Here is a 17,607-nt window from a genome sequence, read left to right as displayed (position 1 = left end):
AATGCTCCACCTAGTGGCGCCAGCACACCGGGTTCTAGTCCCGGTCGGGGCGCTGGATTCTGTCCTGGTTGCCCCACTTCCAGGCCAGCTCTCTGCTGTGGCCAGGGAGTGCAGTGGAGGATGGCCCAAGTGCTTGGGCCCTGCACCCCATGGGAGACCAGGAGAAGCACCTGGCTCCTGCCTTTGGATCAGCGCCGTGTGCCGGCCGTAGCGCGCTGGCCGCAGCGGCCATTGGAGGGTGAACCAACAGCAAAGGAAGACCTTTCTCTCTTTCTCTCTCACTGTCCACTCTGCCTGTCAAAAAATAAATGAATAAATAAACCAAAGCAAGAAAAAAAAAGTAAATCAAGAGTGTCTTCCTCGCCAGGCAGCGGGAGTGCCGAGAAGCGAGCCAGGGAAGCTTTAGTGGGGACCCGGCCGGCGGCAGTGCTGCGTGCTGAGGTCACCTGCACGCCCGTCTGGTGCCCGAGCGCTGCTGGGGAGCCAGCCCGGGCCCAGATGCGGCCTGAGGGCTAAGAATCCAGTCTCGGCCCCTCGGAGATTCTGATTGCTGGAGCCTACTCATTTATATCTTCTTCTTCTTCTCCTTTTTTTTTTTTTGGACAGGCGGAGTGGACAGTGAGAGAGAGAGACAGAGAGAAAGGTCTTCCTTTGCCGTTGGTTCACCCTCCAATGGCCGCCACGGCCGGCACGCTGCGGCTGGCGCACCGTGCTGATCCGATGGCAGGAGCCAGGTGCTTCTCCTGGTCTCCCATGGGGTGCAGGGCCCAAGCACCTGGGCCATCCTCCACTGCACTCCCTGGCCACAGCAGAGAGCTGGCCTGGAAGAGGGGCAACCGGGACAGAATCCGGTGCCCTTACCGGGACTAGAACCCGGTGTGCCGGCGCCGCAAGGCGGAGGATTAGCCTAGTGAGCCGTGGCACCAGCCTATATCTTTCTTTTAAATTAATTTATTTGAAAGTCCGAGATTGATGGATCTTCTGTTTATTGGTTGCAGGGACCGAAGCCCTTGGGTCATCTCCCACTGCTTTTTGCAGGCCACTAGCAGGGAACCGGACAGGAAGTGGAGCAGCGGGGTTAAGAACGATGCCACCACACCAGCCTCATGGTTTGTAGCTTTTAAAGAGCTTCAAGGGGGCCGGCGCTGTGTAGGTTAATTCTCTACCTGCGGTGCCAGCATCCCATGTGGGCACTGGATCAAGTCCTGGCTGCTCCACTTCCGATTCAGCTCCCTGCTCTGGCCTGGGAAAGCAGTGGAAGATGGCCCAAGTCCTTGGGCCCCTGCACCCACGTGGGAGACCGGGAAGCAGCTTCTGGCTCCTGGCTTCGGATCGGCACAGCTCCTTGGGGAGTGAACCAGCAGATGGAAGACCTCTCTCTCTGTCTCTCCCTCTCTAACTCTACCCCTCAAATAAATAAAATCTTTAAAGAAAAATAAGAAAGCAGAGCAAGCTGGGAACCCAGGCACTGTGATGACGCGGGTCTCAAGCACTAGGCCAAACGCCCACCGCAGGTGCTGGCGGTGGCTGCACGCTGCTCTGGGAAGGTGGGCCAGGCGTTGGCTCTGTGCCTGTTTGGCCTGACAGGCACCTCACCCCTGCCGACCTACGATTATTGTGTGAGAGGGCTTCAAAATTCTTTGTGGAAAAATGGAATTAAAAGATAAGGGTCTCTTGGTTCGAAAGCGTTTTGAAATCCGTGCACACTCAAATGCACTTTTCAGCAACTTTTGGAAGACTCTGCAAAGCTGCTGGATCAAAAGGGAGCAGTGGGGCTGGCGCTGAGCCCTGGCTGCAATGGGAACATAAAACGTGGGGCCACCGCGGCTCCACTTCCCATGCAGCTCCCTGCTAAGGCACCTGGGAGAGCAGCGGAGGACGGCCCGAGTGCCTGGCCCCTGCACCCACATGGGAGACCTGGATGAAACTCCTGGCTCCTGGCTCTGGCCAGGCCCAGCCCTAGCCGTTGCGGCCATCTGGGGAGTGAACCAGTGGATGAAGATCTTTCTCTCTCTCTCTGTCACTATGCCTTTCAAATTAATTAATTAATTTAAAAAAGAGAGACGAAGAGAGAATCAGACAGAAGCAGAGCCGCTCTGCCTGGTTCCCGAGGGGCTGAGGTGTGGGGTCCCCCGCAGCCTGGCCGCTGGAATCCGGGCAGAGAAGTGACTAAGGGACTTCTAGGAACACGCCCTAGAGATACCATTGTGGAGGAGGCCAGGGTCCTTTGTGCAAGGATTTTTGTGGCACTATTGTTCCTGGAAAGCCAAAGGAGAGAAGCAACGGAACAGCCCATGAACTGGGGACTGGCCTGGCCGGGGCTGCAGACGCCGGTAGGAGCCGGACTCCCAGAAGGGCTGGCGGCCTTAGCAGGCCACCCCGCAGGGGCCCAGTTACATTGAATTTTCCTATAAAATATAAGCATGCAGTTTGATGCTGAAAACGTATTTGTGATTTATCTGAAATTCAAACGTAATTGCTTATCAGTATTTTATCTGACAACCTTATCTCAAGATAAGTGAGACAGCAAGGTGAAGTCAGGCTGGGGTTCCCGTCAGCGGGCGTGGACCTGTGTGCGTGCGGGCAGGGCCGCTCCTGGCCGGTGGGCGCGGTGCGGCGGAGGACAAGGGACTTAGCTAGGGTCACACAACCAGCGCCGGGGCTAGGGTCCACCCAGGCTCTGAGCTGCGCAGGAAGTCGTGCCTGTGTGTTCCAAGTGTTCACGCACTTAGTAAACAGCTAAACCCCAGGTGAACGTTTCTGACGGTTTACAATGCTGTCGGGGCAAGCATGTGGTGCACTGGTTAGGCTGCCCCTGGGACACCTGTGTCCCACGTCACAGGGCTTTGCTTTGGGTCTCTGCTGCTCCACTTCTGGCCCAGCTTCCTGCTAAGGGACACCCTGGCAGGCAGCAGATGGCTCCACCCACCTGGGGGACCCTGGATGGAATCCCTGGCTCCTGCCTTCCTCCTGGCTCAGTCCTGGCTGTCTGGGAGTGAACCAGCAGGTGGGAGAGCGCCGTGTGTCACTCTGCCCTTCAGATAACAAGAGAAGAAACAGGTATTTTTGTGAAAACTCAGACCCCAGGGCGCCTGGCGCCCTCCCAGGTCCCTCCCGAACACTTTCACTGTCTAGCACTCTAGTCCCTGCCCCCAGTCCCTGGGGCCTGGAAGACCCTCTCCCCCGCTTCTCGCACCTGCCCCTGCCCCTGCCCTGACCTCACTCCTCTGACTCACCTTGGACCCTCAGGGCTGCCCTGAATCACCGGTCACCTCCCGCCTCCCTCACCCCTGAGCTCCATGGGAACCGGGCCTTGTCTGCGCCTGGCTGCTTCACCACATCCTGGCCCACTGGGACCTGGGCGTGTGTGTTTCCTAAGCCTCGGTTGCTTCAGCTGTAAAATGGGACTGACAGTCTTGCCTACTGTGGAGACCCAACGGGCCAGTGTGACGGAGACGGGTCAGGGAGAGCACATCAGGAGTTCTGGCAGAGGGGACAGCAGGGCCAAAGGTCACACAATGGCCAGGGAGGGGATGAACCAGGCAGGGTGTGGGGCGTCTTGATGGCTACGATTAGGGCTTGGGTTTTGCGAACTTGACCTAAGGAAATCCCTGTTCTCAGCTCTCTGCTTCAGAGACGTAAAAGGTGCAGGGGTGAGAGGTGAGAGCAAGGGGGAGAGAGAGGAGCCCCGAGGGCTTTTCCTGGAGGCGGAGCCTGCCTTCTGCCCGGAAGAGGTGATAGACGGGAGGCAGGACAGGCTGGCCTGGGGGTGTGAGCCCCTCGGGCTGCCCGCCCCACACCTCAGCAGGGGCCCAGCAGCCTCTCCCAGCCTTGAGCTCCAGAGGTGGGGACCTCCCACCTCCCGGGTGTGACGCTGGGCCCTGGCAGGTGTGCGGTGCAGGTGCAGAGACCTGGCTTCCCGCCCGCTCAGCCCACACCTGCTCACGGTCGACTTCCTTTTCCCAAGGCCATCGGAGCTCCGCCTCCAGGTCTGCCCAGGACGCCTCCCGAGGTCCCCTGCCCCCCACCGGTCACACTAGTTATGCTCACTGGACACAGGAAGAGAAGCCAGTCCCAGAGCGTCCTCACGTGCCTCATCTTTGTGGTTGGATTTTTCCCACGCGAAAGTATCTTAGTGGGATGGCGACAGGCACATCTGCAGAGCAGCCGATCCTCTCCAAGAAAGGTTCTTTGTGAACGGGGCACCTCCAGCGCACCCGGCCCTGTGGGTCCCCTCCTGAGACACAACCGGGCTCTCGGGCCTCTCGGCGACTGCCTCAGCCTGCCCAGTAGGCACTATCTTACTATGTACTCCTACACGAAAGCCAGCTGTTCACTTAAAAACAGACCAGGGCCTGTGCTGTGGCTGCAGCACTGGCATCCCATATGGGTGCTGGTTCGAGTCCTGGCTGTTCCACTTCCCATCCAGCTCTCTGCTATGGCCTGGGAAAGCAGTAGAAGATGGCCCGAGTGCTTGGGCCCCTGCACCTGAGTGGGAGACTAGGAAGAAGCTCCTGGCTCCTGGCTTCGGATCAGCACAGCCCCGGCTGTTGCAGGCATTTGGGGAGTGAACCAGCGGATGGAGGCGCTCTCTCCATCTCTCCTGTCTCTGTAACTTTGCCTTTCAAATAAATAAATAAATCTTTTGAAAGAATGGAGGCCGGCGCCGCGGCTCACTAGGCTAATCCTCCGCCTTGCGGCGCCGGCACACCGGGTTCTAGTCCCGGTCGGGGCACTGGATTCTGTCCCGGTTGCCCCTCTTCCAGGCCAGCCCTCTGCTGTGGCCAGGGAGTGCAGTGGAGGATGGCCCAGGTGCTTGGGCCCTGCACCCCATGGGAGACCAGGAAAAGCACCTGGCTCCTGGCTCCTGCCATCGGATCAGCGCGGTGCACCGGCCGCATCGCGCTGGCCGCGGCGGCCATTGGAGGGTGAACCAACGGCAAAGGAAGACCTTTCTCTCTGTCTCTCTCTCTCACTGTCCACTCTGCCTGTCAAAAAAAAAAAAAATGGATCAGTTCATTCACTTCTTTCAGCTCCTCGTTGAGCACCCACTGTACACCCGAGGTCCTGTGCTAGGTGCTGATGGCCCAGCCTGCGGAGGACAGAGCAGCTCCTGCTGGGCGGGGCTGCTGGGGCTCGCGGGCCGGAGCAGCAAGGATATCATAGGGGCGCCCATGGAACCAGAGGACACAGACACAGACTGGGAGCACCATCTTTGTGACGGGTCGGGGGGTACCGAGAGGCGTGGCTCCTCTCTGGAAGGTTAACACTAACGGGGTTAATGAGGTTAGCGCCTCGGAATCAGGGTCCGGCGGGCCATGCAGCCATTCTTAGTGCCTGGGCTTAATCCAATTTGGCCCACGGGCTGCGGGTCTCCAGCTTCGGGTGCGAGGGGCAACCCGGTAAGTAAATGCACCTGCTGGGGTTGCCAGCGCTGTGGAGAAGGGGCAGGCTGGCGGGGAGGTTTCCCGAGAGGGTAAGGGGTGAGCCCGTGGACCAGGGCGGTGTCAGGCCAAGTCACTGCGGCTGGAGCTGCAGGCTGGCCGGTGGGGAGCTAGGAGGGTGCAGTGCCGAGGGGCCACAGGGTGCAAGGCTTCTCCCACGCAGGATGGGAGCAGGACAGCGTCTGCACACACAGAAGGGCTTTGTGATTGATTTATTATTTTTAAATAAGATTTATTTATTTGAAAGGCAGAGTTGAAGAGCAAGAAGGGGAGACAGAGAGAGACAGAGACAGAGAGACCCTCCACCCACTGGTTCGCTCCCCAGCTGGCCTCAGCAGCCAGAGCTGGGCCAGGCTGCAGCCAGGAGCCGGGGACTCCATCCTGATCTCCCAAGCACCTAGGCTGTCTTCCACTGCGTGCCCAGGCGCATGCGCAGCGGCCGGATCAGAACACGCACAGCCCAGGCCGCAGTGCCTGCCCTGTCTTGACAGCGTTCCACATTCATGACGGCTCCAGCCTCCTCCTTTCTTCTCGGCCTGCGACTGTGCAGCGACCACCAGTAACCACCGGCGGCCCCGGGGGGCCTCGCTGTGGGCAACACCCCACTGGGATGCCACAGGGACAGCCCGGGGGAAGCCTCTTACACAGAGCCCAGCAGACGTGGCAGGTGCACAGCGAGGGGAATGAGAAGGGCCGCGCCTTATCTCGGCCCCCAGCTCTGGGCCAGCCCCAGCACACTTGGACTCTGACCCAGAAACCTCTGAGGCAAAGTCTCCGGGGACTGTGACTGATTCTTCATGGGGGGGGGGGAGGGGGCTCCTGGCTCAGGCCCAGGGCTGAATCACTGTTTTCTGCGAGTGTCAGACTTGGAAGCATTTTTGTTTTGTTTTGATTTTTTAATCAAAGACGAGGGAGGAGCGGAGCCTTGACGCGGCAGGGGCTCTCCCCAGAGGCTGCTGACTCCTGGTCCTGGCTGGGATGAACCTCCGACTGGTGAGCCAGTTGCCAGAGGCCACTTAGCCTACCAGACTCGGAGCTCCTGGAAAGGAAGAGGAGGCCGGCGCCGTGGCTCGCTAGGCTAATCCTCTGCCTGCGGCGCCAGCACCCCGGGTTCTAGTCCCGGTTGGGGCGCCGGTTCTGTCCAGGTTGCTCCTCTTCCAGGCCAGCTCTCTGCTGTGGCCAGGGAGTGCAGTGGAGGATGGCCCAGGTGCTTGGGCCCTGCACCCGCATGGGAGACCAGGAGAAGCACCTGGTTCCTGGCTTTGGATCGGCGCAGCGCCAGCCGTGGCAGCCATTTTGGGGGTGAACCAACGGAAGGAAGACCTTTCTCTTACTCTCTGTCTCGCTGTCTAACTCTGCCTGTCAAATAAAAAAGAAGAAATAAAGAGGGGCCGGCGCTTGGCGTAGCGGGTAAAGCCGCTGCCTGCAGTGCTAGCATCCCATATGGGCTGGTTCAAGTCCCAGCTGCTCCACTTCTGATCCAGCTCTCTGCTATGGCCTGGGAAAGCAGTAGAAGACTGCCCAAGTGGGAGACCTGGAAGGAGCTCCTGGCTCCTGGCTTTGGCTCAGGAGTGAACCAGTCAATGGAAGACTTCTTTCTCTGCTTCTGCCGCTCTGTAACTCTGCCTTTCAAATAAGTAAATTTTCTTTAAAAAGAAAAAAGAGAAGAAATGAAGATGAGCACCAGCGTGGAGTCCTGAAACAATGCTGTGTTCAGAACACACAGAACGGCTGGCACCGCGGCTCATGAGGCTAATCCTCCGCCTTGCAGTGCCGGCACACCGGGTTCTAGTCCCGGTCGGGGCGCCGGATTCCGTCCCGGTTGCCCCTCTTCCAGGCCAGCTCTCTGCTGTGGCCCGGGAGTGCAGTGGAGGATGGCCCAAGTGCTTGGGCCCTGCACCCCATGGGAGACCAGGAGAAGTACCTGGCTCCTGGCTTCGGATTGGCACGCCAGCCGCGGCGGCCATTGGAGGGTGAACCAACGGCAAAAGGAAGACCTTTCTGTCTCTCTCTCTCACTGTCCACTCTGCCTGTCAAAAAAAAAAAAAAAAAAAAATACACACAAGGCAGCCGGCTTCAGAGCAGGTGAGAAAGCCCCGCCCCCTGCACGTGAAATGCAGACCGCAGCCAGGTGACCCTGCTTCTCTGATCGGATGGACAGAGAGGAAAACAGGGCCCACCACGCCCCCGGGGGCCGCTGCTGGCGGGAGTGCAGTGTCCTGGGGCCTCTTTGGCGGTCGGGTGGACACATGTGTCAGCGTTTTGTGTAACGTTTGACCTGGAGTGCAGGATGTGCGACAAAGACATTCCCGGAATTGCCACCTGATTCGCAGCAGCAAGAGACAGCTGTTACGTGATCCTGATGTCCTGCGTGATCCCCTGCAGGAGGTCAGCTCCGGGGGCCGGGGCTGCGTGGACCCGTTTTCAGAAGGCTGAATATCGTTACAGCCACGTGCACACATCTCCCACTTCCGGGACCTTGGAAAACCTCTCCCCGCGGACGGAGACCCTCCTGATGGTTGTAGATCTCGCCTCCCTTTCGGACACCTGCCCCAAACGCGCGCATCTGGTCCATTTCTCCTGTTCCCCAACTGCTATCCAAAGCCGAACCCGCTTTCCCGCGCCCAGCAGCCCGCGACGGATCCCGGGAGGCGTCTCAACCAGCAGAGGGCGGCCGAGGAGCGCGCCCCGGGGGTGGGGGGCGGCGGACGTGGCCGGACGCCTCGGGGAAGGGCAGGGCCCGGCCGGCCCGCGGCCGAAGAGGTCGCCCATTGCGGGAAGCGCTGACGTCACAGCATCAGCAGAATCCCTTCGCCTTCTCGCCTTCTCGCCGCCCGGGGCCACAGCCGGTGCGCAGCCCGAGGCTACTCCGTGGTCTCCACCGCCCGCTCTGGCAGGCAGGAAGGCGAGGGGCAGCCAGGCGGGGCGCGAGGGGCAACTCAGCCAGACCAGGTCCCGCGCGGACAGAGGTCTGCTGCCTGGCGCTGTGCCTGACCGGACCCGGGGTGCCCCTTTACCGATGGGGGCATCTCCCGGAGGTGAGCACCGCCCACTTTTCAGCCGTCGGGGAAACAGGCCGGGGGAAGCCAGGTCGTTCGCCCAGGCTGACCCCGTGGGGAGGAGGTGGGGCTGGGAGAGGCCGCAGTGAGCCCTGCTGCTGCTCTGCGGATACCCCGGGTGGGGCCGGCGCCTCGCCCTGCCAGGGACACCTCGTGGAGCACCTGTTCCCGCCCCGCATCGCTACTCCCTGTCTGTCCAGCTTCCTGCTCGTGCGCCTGCCCACGTGCTTGGGTTCCGGCCAGCACCTGGAGAGTCAGGTGGAGTTCCCAGCCCCTGACTGTGGAGTGAACCAGAGGATGGAAGATTTCACTCTCTGTCACTCTGCTTTTTCAAATAAATAAACAAATATTTTTAAAGAGAGAGAACAGGATGATGGGCTATACCGTAGGTGCTGGGGGTGGGGTGGGTCCTACTATGGCTACAGTTATCAAGACACGGTTTTTTTTTAAAAATTTTTATTTATTTGACAGAGTTAGCCAGTGAGAGAGACAGAGAGAAAGGTCTTCCTTCCATTGGTTCACCCTGCAAATGGCCGCTATGGCTGGAGCTGCGCCGATCCGAAGCCAGGAGCCAGGTGCTTCCTCCTGGTCTCCCATGTGGGTGCAGGGTCCAAGCACTTGGGCCATCCTCCACCGCCCTCCCGGGCCACAGCAGAGAGCTGGAGTGAAAGAGGAGCAACCGGGACTAGAACCCGGGCCCATATTGGATGCCGGCGCTGCAGGCGGAGGATTAGCCTAGTGAGCCATGGGCGCCGGAAGGGCGTGTGTTAAGTATACCATTCATACCAGGTGGGTTCAGATCTCACTTCAGGAAACAGAATATTCCCAGAATTCCAGGTAATGCCTTACCCTGTCCCCCCAGCCAAACAGTATTCGCAATTTTACATTAAACACCTCCTTGCTCTTTCCACTGTTACCAGCTCCACACAGCCAGGTCTGCGTCCCTGGGAGAGGCTGTCAGCCGGCTTTGAGCCTCGTGTAATTCTAATTACCGAATGCAGCTGGGTGCAGCTGTTTCTGCCCAGCCCCGTGTGTTCTGAGGTTCATCACTGCTGCTGTCCGTGCGCACTGCTGCATCGTGTTCCGAGGCAGAGCTACACCGCGGCGTGTTACTGCAGGACGCTGCTGGCAAGCGTTTGGGTGGTACCGTGTCGTTTCGCTGTCAGGAACGGGGTGCCGTGAATATTCTCTTGTTCCTCGGGGTGGTGGTTCTGAGGTTGCCTGCTCATTAGAATACCAGGGGAGGGAGCTTTTCAAGCCGCTTACCCCAGAGGCCCCCACGCAGACATCATCTGGGTGTGCTTGGGAGGGACCGAATTCCCCAGGGAAAGTTAGGGCTGAGCTTCTGGGATGCCACTGGTCGGGGAACAGGGCTGAGTGGGATCACCTGCGGGGGACTGAGGCCAGGCGCTCCCCCATGGCTGTGCCCCCCCCCCCCCCCCCGGCCAGTCCCCACATCCTCACCCACCAGGGAGCGAACTTTACTTTTTGTCCTTCTGTTGGGCGTGAAATGGAATCGCGCCGTGGTCTCATTTGCATTTATCTCATCAGTACGGAGGCGGGGCGGCTGGTAAAACTGCAGCCCGCGGGCACAGAGAAGGCGAAGCGGGAGAGATTCAGGCAGGAGAGGGTGGGTGGCAGGTGCCTGGGTCCTGCGGCGGGCGGAAGAGGGCTGGTGTGCTGCAGGAACAGGCCAGGCTGGGGGAAGGGAGAGTTGTGGAAAGCCGGCAGGGGCCGGCCGGGCGGGCTGAGCCCTCTCGGCGAGGCCTCCGGCTTTGACTCCGAGGCAGGACCGCGGGCGAGCTTTGAGCAGAGGCCCAGCAGGTCTGACTGCCACCTCTGGCAGTCCCGGTACCACAGGTGGAACCGAGCTCACACGCCGCTTGTGGGATGATGCACACCTCGCGGGGCTGTCAAGCCTTGCAGGGGGGCTGGGGGGCAGGGCCAGCTGTCTTCGCCCCCCCCCCCGACCCGCTCCCCACCCCCGAGACAGCTGGCCCCGGTCGGGGGCGCCCCTGCCCGGCCCTGCTCCAGTGCTGGTCGCTCCCCAGCGCCCCCGAGGCAAAGTCCAGGCTCCTCCGAGGCCTCCCCTGGAGTCCCGCGCCCCACCCCCACCCGGGGGCCTTTCCTCCTCGATGTTTCCTCACTTCCTCGGGAAGTCGCCCCTGACCCCCTGTCAGGTGACCCGCCCCCCGGACGGTCCCCGCGTGCCGCCTCTTCAAAGCACACCTGCCTGGGCAGTATAATCATGTTTACCCCGCCTGCCTCCCCCGCCCGGCGGGAGCTGCCCTCGCTAGAGACCCCGAGCGACCACGTGCCGGGTGCGGGCACGGACGCGCGCGGCCAGGTCGCTGGCACGTCGGGTGGCCAGGCGCCACGCGAGGGTGTCCGCCCCCCGTCCCCGCCCGGCGCTGTGTACGGTCTCCCGCCGACTCCGGCGGAGGAGGCTTCCGGCCCCCCGGCGAACCCGCGGCCCCGGGCGGGTCTCGGGAGGTCAGGTGCCGGGACCGGCGGCGCGCGGCGCCAGGGGGCGCTGAGCGGGCTGGGGCGCCGCGTCCCGCCCGAGTTCCGCCGCGCGGGGGTTCCCCCCAACCCCGGGCGCCCGCCCCCCACGAGCTCTCGGCGCGATCCCAGCTGCGGGCGCCGGAGCGCCCCGGCCGGGCCCCCGCCCCGGCCCTCAGCGCCACGCGGCGCGAGCCCCGCCAGTCCCCGGCGCACCTGCTTGGGGCGTGGCCTCCGGCCGGGGCGCGCCTCCGATTGGCGCGGGGGTGACAAAGGGGGCGTGGCGCCCGCGGCCCCGCCCGCCGGCGCCGGGGTAGTTAAGGCGTCGGCGGCGGTCCGCACTCACAGCGCCGCGGCACGGCCTGGCGAGTGGAGCTTTCTGTGGCCGCTGCGCGACCCCGCCTCCCGCTGCCTCGACCACCATGCCGCGCTCTTTCCTGGTCAGGAAGCCCTCCGTGCCTCGCAGGAAGCCCAACTACAGCGAGCTGCAAGATTCGTGTCTGGGTGAGCGGCGGCGCGGGCCCCGGGCGAGGACGGTGTGGGGGCCCCGGCGCCGAAGTGGAGTCGAGGGAGTTGTGTGGTGAAATGGGAGGAGGGGGCCCGGAGACTGGGGCAGGGGCGGTCCCGAGGCCCGGAGCTTGGCTGTCGGCAGACGGGGCTGAGGAGGGGTCGGGGCGGAGGGGACGCTCTGGCCGGCGCGGGGCGGAGAGGCGCCGCGGGTGTGGACGTGCGAGGGGGCGGCTTGGCCGGGATTGTGGAGTTGGGAGTCCCGGGGATTGCGGGGCAGGGTGCAGCCGTGGGGTGACTGGGGTCCCGCCCCAGGCCGGGTGGGAGCCCACTGAGCCGAGGCTGGGGAGCAGGGCGGGGGGCGGGGAGGGCGGGAGCCGGGCCTGTGCGGTTCTTTGTGCTCACCCAGTGAGCCCTGAGCCCAGCCCCCCCCCCCCCCCCGCGACCCCGGGCTCCCCGTGGGCTGACGATTGTTGACTGACTGACCGACTGCCCTCTGCCTTCTCTCTCCCCAGAACTGGCCTTCCAGCAGCCCTACGACCAGGCCCACCTGCTAGCAGCCATCCCGCCGCCCGAGGTGCTCAACCCCACGGCCTCCCTGCCCACGCTCATCTGGGACTCTCTCCTGGCGCCCCAAGGCCAGCCCGTGGGCTGGGCCTCCCTCCGGCTGCAGGAGAGCCCCAGGGTGGGCGAGCTGACCTCCCTGTCGGACGAGGACAGCGGGAAGGGCTCCCAGCCGCCCAGCCCACCCTCGCCGGCCCCCTCCTCCTTCTCCTCCACCTCCCTCTCGTCCCTGGAGGCCGAGGCCTACGCGGCCTTCCCGGGCTTGGGCCAACTGCCCCAGCAGCTGGCGCAGCTCCCGGGGGCCAAGGACCCCCAGGCCCGCAAGGCCTTCCATTGCAAGTACTGCAGCAAGGAGTACGTCAGCCTGGGCGCCCTGAAGATGCACCTCCGCAGCCACACCCTGCCCTGCGTGTGCCCGACCTGCGGCAAGGCCTTCTCCCGGCCCTGGCTGCTGCAGGGCCACGTGCGCACGCACACCGGTGAGTACCCGGCCCGGTCCAGGCCAGGGGCCTGGCTGCCTGGCTCAGCAGAGGGGCAGGGAGACCAAGCGGACGCGGGAGAGCGGCGAGCCGAGGTGTGAGGGAGCCGCCCTGCCCCACCCTGGTCCGACAGGAAGTTGTCAGACCCCCACCCGGCCCGGCCCTGAATCCTGCTGGGGGCTGGGGCTGCCGCGTCCCACCGTGGGCCTCGGTTTCCTCACCTGTAAGCCGAGCGTGAGAGCGCGGCGTGGGGCTCCGGTGTAGCTCAGCGGGAAGGATGCATCCGGCCGGGAAGCGCGGGGTAGCTCGCGCGGGAGCTGGTACGTGTGCTGCCTCTGCGCTGTGTGACCTTGGGCAGGCGACTCGGCCTCTCTGAGCCTGAGAGGATTATGGAGGGTGGCTGTGAGTGTGTTGTAAGCCTATCAAGATACCCCTGCCGCCTCCCCTCCCCCACCCAAGGCCGTCACGCAGGGCAGAGACCCCGGTGCGTCTATCTGTCCGGGTGTTGCCGAATGTGTAGGAGGTTTTCTGGGCGCGGGCCAAGGCAGCGCCTCGTCGGCAGAGCGGTGGGGGCTGCTGTGTTGGGGCCTGATGGTTGCAGGATGGCTGTTGAGGAGAAGGGTCAAGGGTCACGACCCATGGCCTTGGGGTCAAGCTGGCCTGGTTGGAGGCTGTCCTTTCCTGGCCTGGGAGGCCTGGCATCTGGCCGGTCCTCATCACCGTCACTCCGCTGTGGGGCGACGCGGTCCCTTGCTTCGCGCACAGATAGCCCTGGGCTTAGCTTGGCCAGCGCCCGTGGCCTGGCCTCCCTCCTGGGTGCCCGCCCAGCTGATGGGGGCTCTACTTGGGAGGATTGAGACCCTCTGGGTGCTCTCCTGGGGCCCGGCCTCTCTCCCCTCCCAAGTATTTTAATGTAAAGGCACGGCTCAGACACAAAACCCCGTTGAAATGCACCGGTTGACTCCCATTGTGTGCTTGATGGTGGGCCCAGTGGGTGGGGGCTGGGAGGGGCAGAGCAGGTGCACGGGGCAGCGGTGCCCAGCACCTGTTCCGGGCTGCAGCTGCTGGCCCTTTAATCCGGGGGTATCGCATGTACAGTGCCCCCCTTGGCGGCCTTTGTCCCCGCCGGCCTGGTGCCGATTTCACACTTGCCAGGAGCAACATAAAGGCGTCTGGGGGGCGGGGGAGCCGTGAGGGGTGGGGGTCTGCGCACGGACCCCCCCCATCCTACAAGGTCCCCTTCCTCGTCTGCTGAGGTTTCTGTCGGATCACTGACCTGCTGGGCGTGGGGGCAGCTCTGCCCCCTTGCGGATCCCTGTGCTCGGCCCCGAGGGCGCGGGACCTGGGCCACCTGCCCTCAGGCCCAGTGTGCAGGAAGGTGTAGCGGCCAGGCCAGTGGCCCGGTACCCCAGCCGCCCGGCACTCCTGCACGGAGCCCCGGGCGCCTGGGGTGATGGAATCAAGTCCTTGGATTAGGCTCTTGGATTCCTGTCCCGGGATTTAGTCGGTGTGCTGCCAGCGATATGTCTGCTGCTCCCCCACTAAGTACTTGTTACTTACTTATTTTGCTTCTTCATTTACAGAGTATGTGTGTATATATATATTCTTGAATTTATTTGAGAGACTTGTTTATTCACTTCAAAGGCAAAGTTACTAACAGAGCGGGTGAGAGATCTTCCAACCCCTGGGTCACTCCCCAGATGACCAGAACAGCCAGGGCTGGGCCGGGCCAGAGCCAGGAGCCCAGAATTCCATCCGGGTCTCCCACAGGTGCAGGAAGGTGCAAGGGTCCAAGGCGCTGGGCCGTCTTCCGCTGCTGAAGCAGCCGGGACCTGAACTGGCTCCGCTATGAGATGCCGGCCTTGCAGGTGGTGGCTGAACCCACGGCGCCACAATGCCGATGGCGTTTGGAAAGGCGGAGTGACAAGAGGCAGCCCATCCACTGATTTCACTGATCAAGTGCCCACAGTAGTCAGGGCTGGGCCAGGCTGAATTCAGGAGCCTGGAGCCCCCGCTGGGCCTCCCAAGTGGGTGACAGGGTCCCAAACACTTGCCATTGTCTGCTGCCCCCAGGACGCAGGAGCCGGGAGCTGATGGAGCTGGAGCCAGCGCTCCGGGAGGGATGAGGGCTCCGCAAGCCACGGCTCCCTCCGCCGGCCGAACCTCAGCACCGCGCCTACCTTGCTTTCTGCCGAGGGGCGCCCGTTCCCAAGCACAGCACCTGTTAGCCCCACGTGCACGGAAGAGCTCGCTGGCTGTCTAATAAGTGAGAAATGCGACCTTGACGTGAACAAGGCTACGCCCCCCAGAAACACCGACAGCCTTTCAGTGTCTCTGGGACTGTGTGTTCTTGTTTGGGGTAGGCGTGTGAAAGAGTGCTTGGAGAATGAGGGTCGGGTCCTCTCTAAGACTTACTTACTTGGCAAGCACTTACTGAGCACTTGCTGTATACTCAGCCCCACGTCCCAGTCCTAACCCAGCCTTGGCCAGGCAGGGGTGGGTCAGGGCTGCAGAATCTTGGGAGTCCAGGCCCTGGACTAGGCTGACTGGGGTCAGAGCGGGAGACCTGGGGTTACTGTGGTGCAGTAGGTGCTGGGAGGGAGGCGGGTGGCCGCAGGGCCAGAGGAGAGGCCTCGCCCGCCTGGGGCGGGGTGGGCAGCCCCTTAACAGGCTGTTAAGACAAAGTGAACCCGAGTGACCTCTGGACGGATGGCTCCCGCGGTTAAAGTCAGGGGGCGCTGCAGTCCTGGGTGACCCTCAGCCTGCCCCTTCACCCGTGCCTCAGTTTTCCCGTCTCTAAGATGGAACAGCAGTAGCCTCCATCAGCCCGGCCCCGTGCTGGCCAAGCACTGCCCGTGCAGTGAACTGATGCGGATTAGTACTTAACCCTGCCCCTGTGTGTGTGTGCTTGGGGGGGATGAGTGGCCCCATTGTACAGATGAGAAAGTGGAGGGTCGGAGAAGCCAGACAGCTTGCTCAAGGTTGCACAGTGCGGAGGCCGCAGAACTCCCGGTCAGATCCAGGCCTTTAGGTACCAGCTGCGTGTCTGGCCCGGGCCTGGTCTTCCCGGGGTCACGGGATTCTTGCCGGCTTGGCATTCTGCCTCGAGTCTCACCAGCTCCTCCTGGCTTTCTGTCCGCAGGCGAGAAGCCCTTCTGCTGCTCACTCTGCAGCCGCGCCTTCGCCGACCGCTCCAACCTGCGCGCCCACCTGCAGACGCACTCGGAGGTCAAGAAGTACCAGTGCCAGGCCTGCGCACGGACCTTCTCCCGCATGTCCCTGCTGCACAAGCACCAGGAGGCGGGCTGTGCGGGGGGCCCCCGCTGACCCCAGGGCCTCCCTCCGCCTCCTGCTCCCTGCCGCGGCCCCAGGAGCCCGCCTCCTCCCAGCTGCGGCCGCCCCACGGGGCTGCGGCGAAAACCGGTCTCTGGTTCCATCCTCTGCATTCTGGGTGCTCCAGTGGGCACCTCCGTGGCCGGCCGATCCTGTGGCCGGCAGGCAGATGGGAGACCCTTCCCGGACCAGGCCTTCCTCTGTGGGTTTGCGTATCCAGAGGGGTTTGGATATAGCTGCTGAGAGCCGCAGGACAAAAGCGACAGACGGACAGGACCTCACGCCCCAGCCCCCCGCCACCCTCCACGAGGTGTGACTAACTATGCAGTAATCCGCCCCCAGCTGCATCTCCGGGTCCTGCGGGGGCGGGCGCCGACGCGAAGACGTGTCTAGACCCCAAGGTGCCCCCGGGCCCGGGCAGCTGTGTCAGCCTCCTGTTTGTCACCGCGGCACCTGTTTCCCGGGCAGGGCAGCAGTGCCTCCCAGGGCCTGCGCGGCGGCCCTCGGCCTGACCCGTGTGTCTCCCTGGACTATTTTGGGGGCCCAGCAGGTGGGCCTGGAGGAAGATGTTTACATTTTAAAGGTACACTGGTATTTATATCGCAAGCAACATTTTGTATTATGTTTTGTACAGTTTGTGTACAGTTTATTGATGTTCAATAAAGCAGTTAATTTATATATAACAGCGCATCTACTGGGTCTTACAAAGAGTGGGCATTTCAGAATGTCTCGGGAATGGGAGAGAAGCTCCTGGAGTCGGTTTCTGACAAAGCCATTTCAGTCTTGCCCTCCGAAGTGTCAGGTGGCACCGGGGGGACTTCCTGCCACTGCTCTCCCCCGGGCCTGGCCCGTCTGCAGGTTTGTGGACACTCGGCGGGGGGAGCGGTAGGGTCACCGCGAGTTCCCAGCGCTCTAAACACTGCAGAGCTTTTAAAGTTATTTTATAAAAATTTCTTTATTCATTCTGAAAGAGAGATCTTCATCCCCTGGTTCTCTCCCCAAATGGCTGCAACAGCCAGGACTGGGCTAGGCCGAGGCCAGGAGCCAGGAGCTTCATCCAGGTCTCCCACCTGGGTGGCAGGGACCATCTGCTGCTGCCTTCCCAGCCCATGAGCAGAGAGCTGGATGGGAAGTGGAGCAGCTGGGACTCGAACCGGTGTCCATATGGGATGCTGGTGTTGCAGGTGGAGGCTTTACCGGCTACACCACAGTGCTGCCCTCTTTTTAAATTTGTATTTCTTTGAAAGACAGGCGGACAGAGATCTTTCCTCCCCAGACGCCCACATCAGCTGGGGCTGGGCCGGGCTGAAGCCAGGAGCTTGAAGCTCAGTGCAGGTTTTCCTGCCCGGGTGGCGGGAACCCAGCTGCTTGCGCGGGCACCTACTGCCTCCCGGGCTGTGCACGGGCAGGAGGCTGGGATAGGAAGCGGAGGCAGATGGGAATCCAGGTACCTGGATGTGGGTGTCAACGCCCCACGTGACACCTGCCCCTGCCTCTGCTCGCCCATTCTTGCTCTGATTTTCTCTTTCTTTCTTTCTTTGTTTCTTTCTTTCTTTTTCTCTCTCTCTTTCTCTCTCTCTCTCTCCCTTTCTCCCTTTCTTTCTTTTTTTGAGAGACAGAAACAGCTCCCATCCGTTTCGTCCATTTGGCTTCCCCCTCAAATGCCCCCAGTGACTGGGAGGGAGCCAGGAGTGCCATCCAGGCACCCAGGTCTCCCAC

The 17,607-nt window shown here is 62.4% G+C and overlaps 1 protein-coding gene and 1 long non-coding RNA gene across 7 annotated transcripts; one reads left to right on the top strand and one right to left on the bottom strand.

The window, feature by feature from the left end:
• Nucleotides 1-8,942: 8,942 nt before the first annotated feature.
• Nucleotides 8,943-10,454, bottom strand: LOC138844279 (uncharacterized). Of its 2 annotated transcripts, XR_011379840.1 has the most exons (3): nt 9,989-10,453; nt 9,496-9,724; nt 8,943-9,162 (listed from the first exon to the last, which is right to left on the bottom strand). It is a non-coding gene; the product is annotated as an uncharacterized lncRNA (long non-coding RNA). The 2 variants fall into 2 exon arrangements; XR_011379839.1 differs by having other exon boundaries at nt 8,943-9,724; nt 9,989-10,454.
• Nucleotides 10,455-11,188: 734 nt separating this feature from the next.
• SNAI1 (snail family transcriptional repressor 1) lies at nt 11,189-16,569 on the top strand. Of its 5 annotated transcripts, none has more exons than XR_007913456.2 (4): nt 11,189-11,509; nt 12,028-12,555; nt 14,629-14,821; nt 15,698-16,569. XR_007913456.2 is itself a non-coding variant. In XM_051831149.2 (3 exons), exons 1-3 carry the CDS (start codon nt 11,428-11,430, stop codon nt 14,679-14,681), a joined length of 663 nt encoding a protein of 220 aa, XP_051687109.1. In that variant the 5' UTR covers nt 11,189-11,427; the 3' UTR covers nt 14,682-15,840. The 5 variants fall into 5 exon arrangements, 2 of the variants coding, with proteins under 2 accessions (XP_051687109.1, XP_051687108.1); XR_007913455.2 differs by having other exon boundaries at nt 14,629-14,914; nt 15,698-15,834; XR_011379838.1 differs by having other exon boundaries at nt 14,629-15,586; nt 15,698-15,826.
• The last annotated feature ends 1,038 nt before the right edge of the window (nt 16,570-17,607 follow it).

This window comes from Oryctolagus cuniculus, chromosome 11 (genome assembly GCF_964237555.1).
Source record: "Oryctolagus cuniculus chromosome 11, mOryCun1.1, whole genome shotgun sequence".
In the NCBI taxonomy this organism is placed as follows: domain Eukaryota; kingdom Metazoa; phylum Chordata; class Mammalia; order Lagomorpha; family Leporidae; genus Oryctolagus; species Oryctolagus cuniculus.
This window is presented reverse-complemented; position numbering and strand designations above follow the sequence as displayed.

Excerpts from the sequence above, each read along its gene's own strand:
- SNAI1 (XM_051831148.2), top strand. The coding sequence starts at position 11,428 with ATGCCGCGCTCTTTCCTGGTCAGGAAGCCCTCCGTGCCTCGCAGGAAG. Across the intron at positions 11,510-12,027 it reads GCTGCAAGATTCGTGTCTGG|AACTGGCCTTCCAGCAGCCC; the intron begins GTGAGCGGCGGC and ends CTCTCTCCCCAG. Across the intron at positions 12,556-15,697 it reads CCACGTGCGCACGCACACCG|GCGAGAAGCCCTTCTGCTGC; the intron begins GTGAGTACCCGG and ends TTCTGTCCGCAG.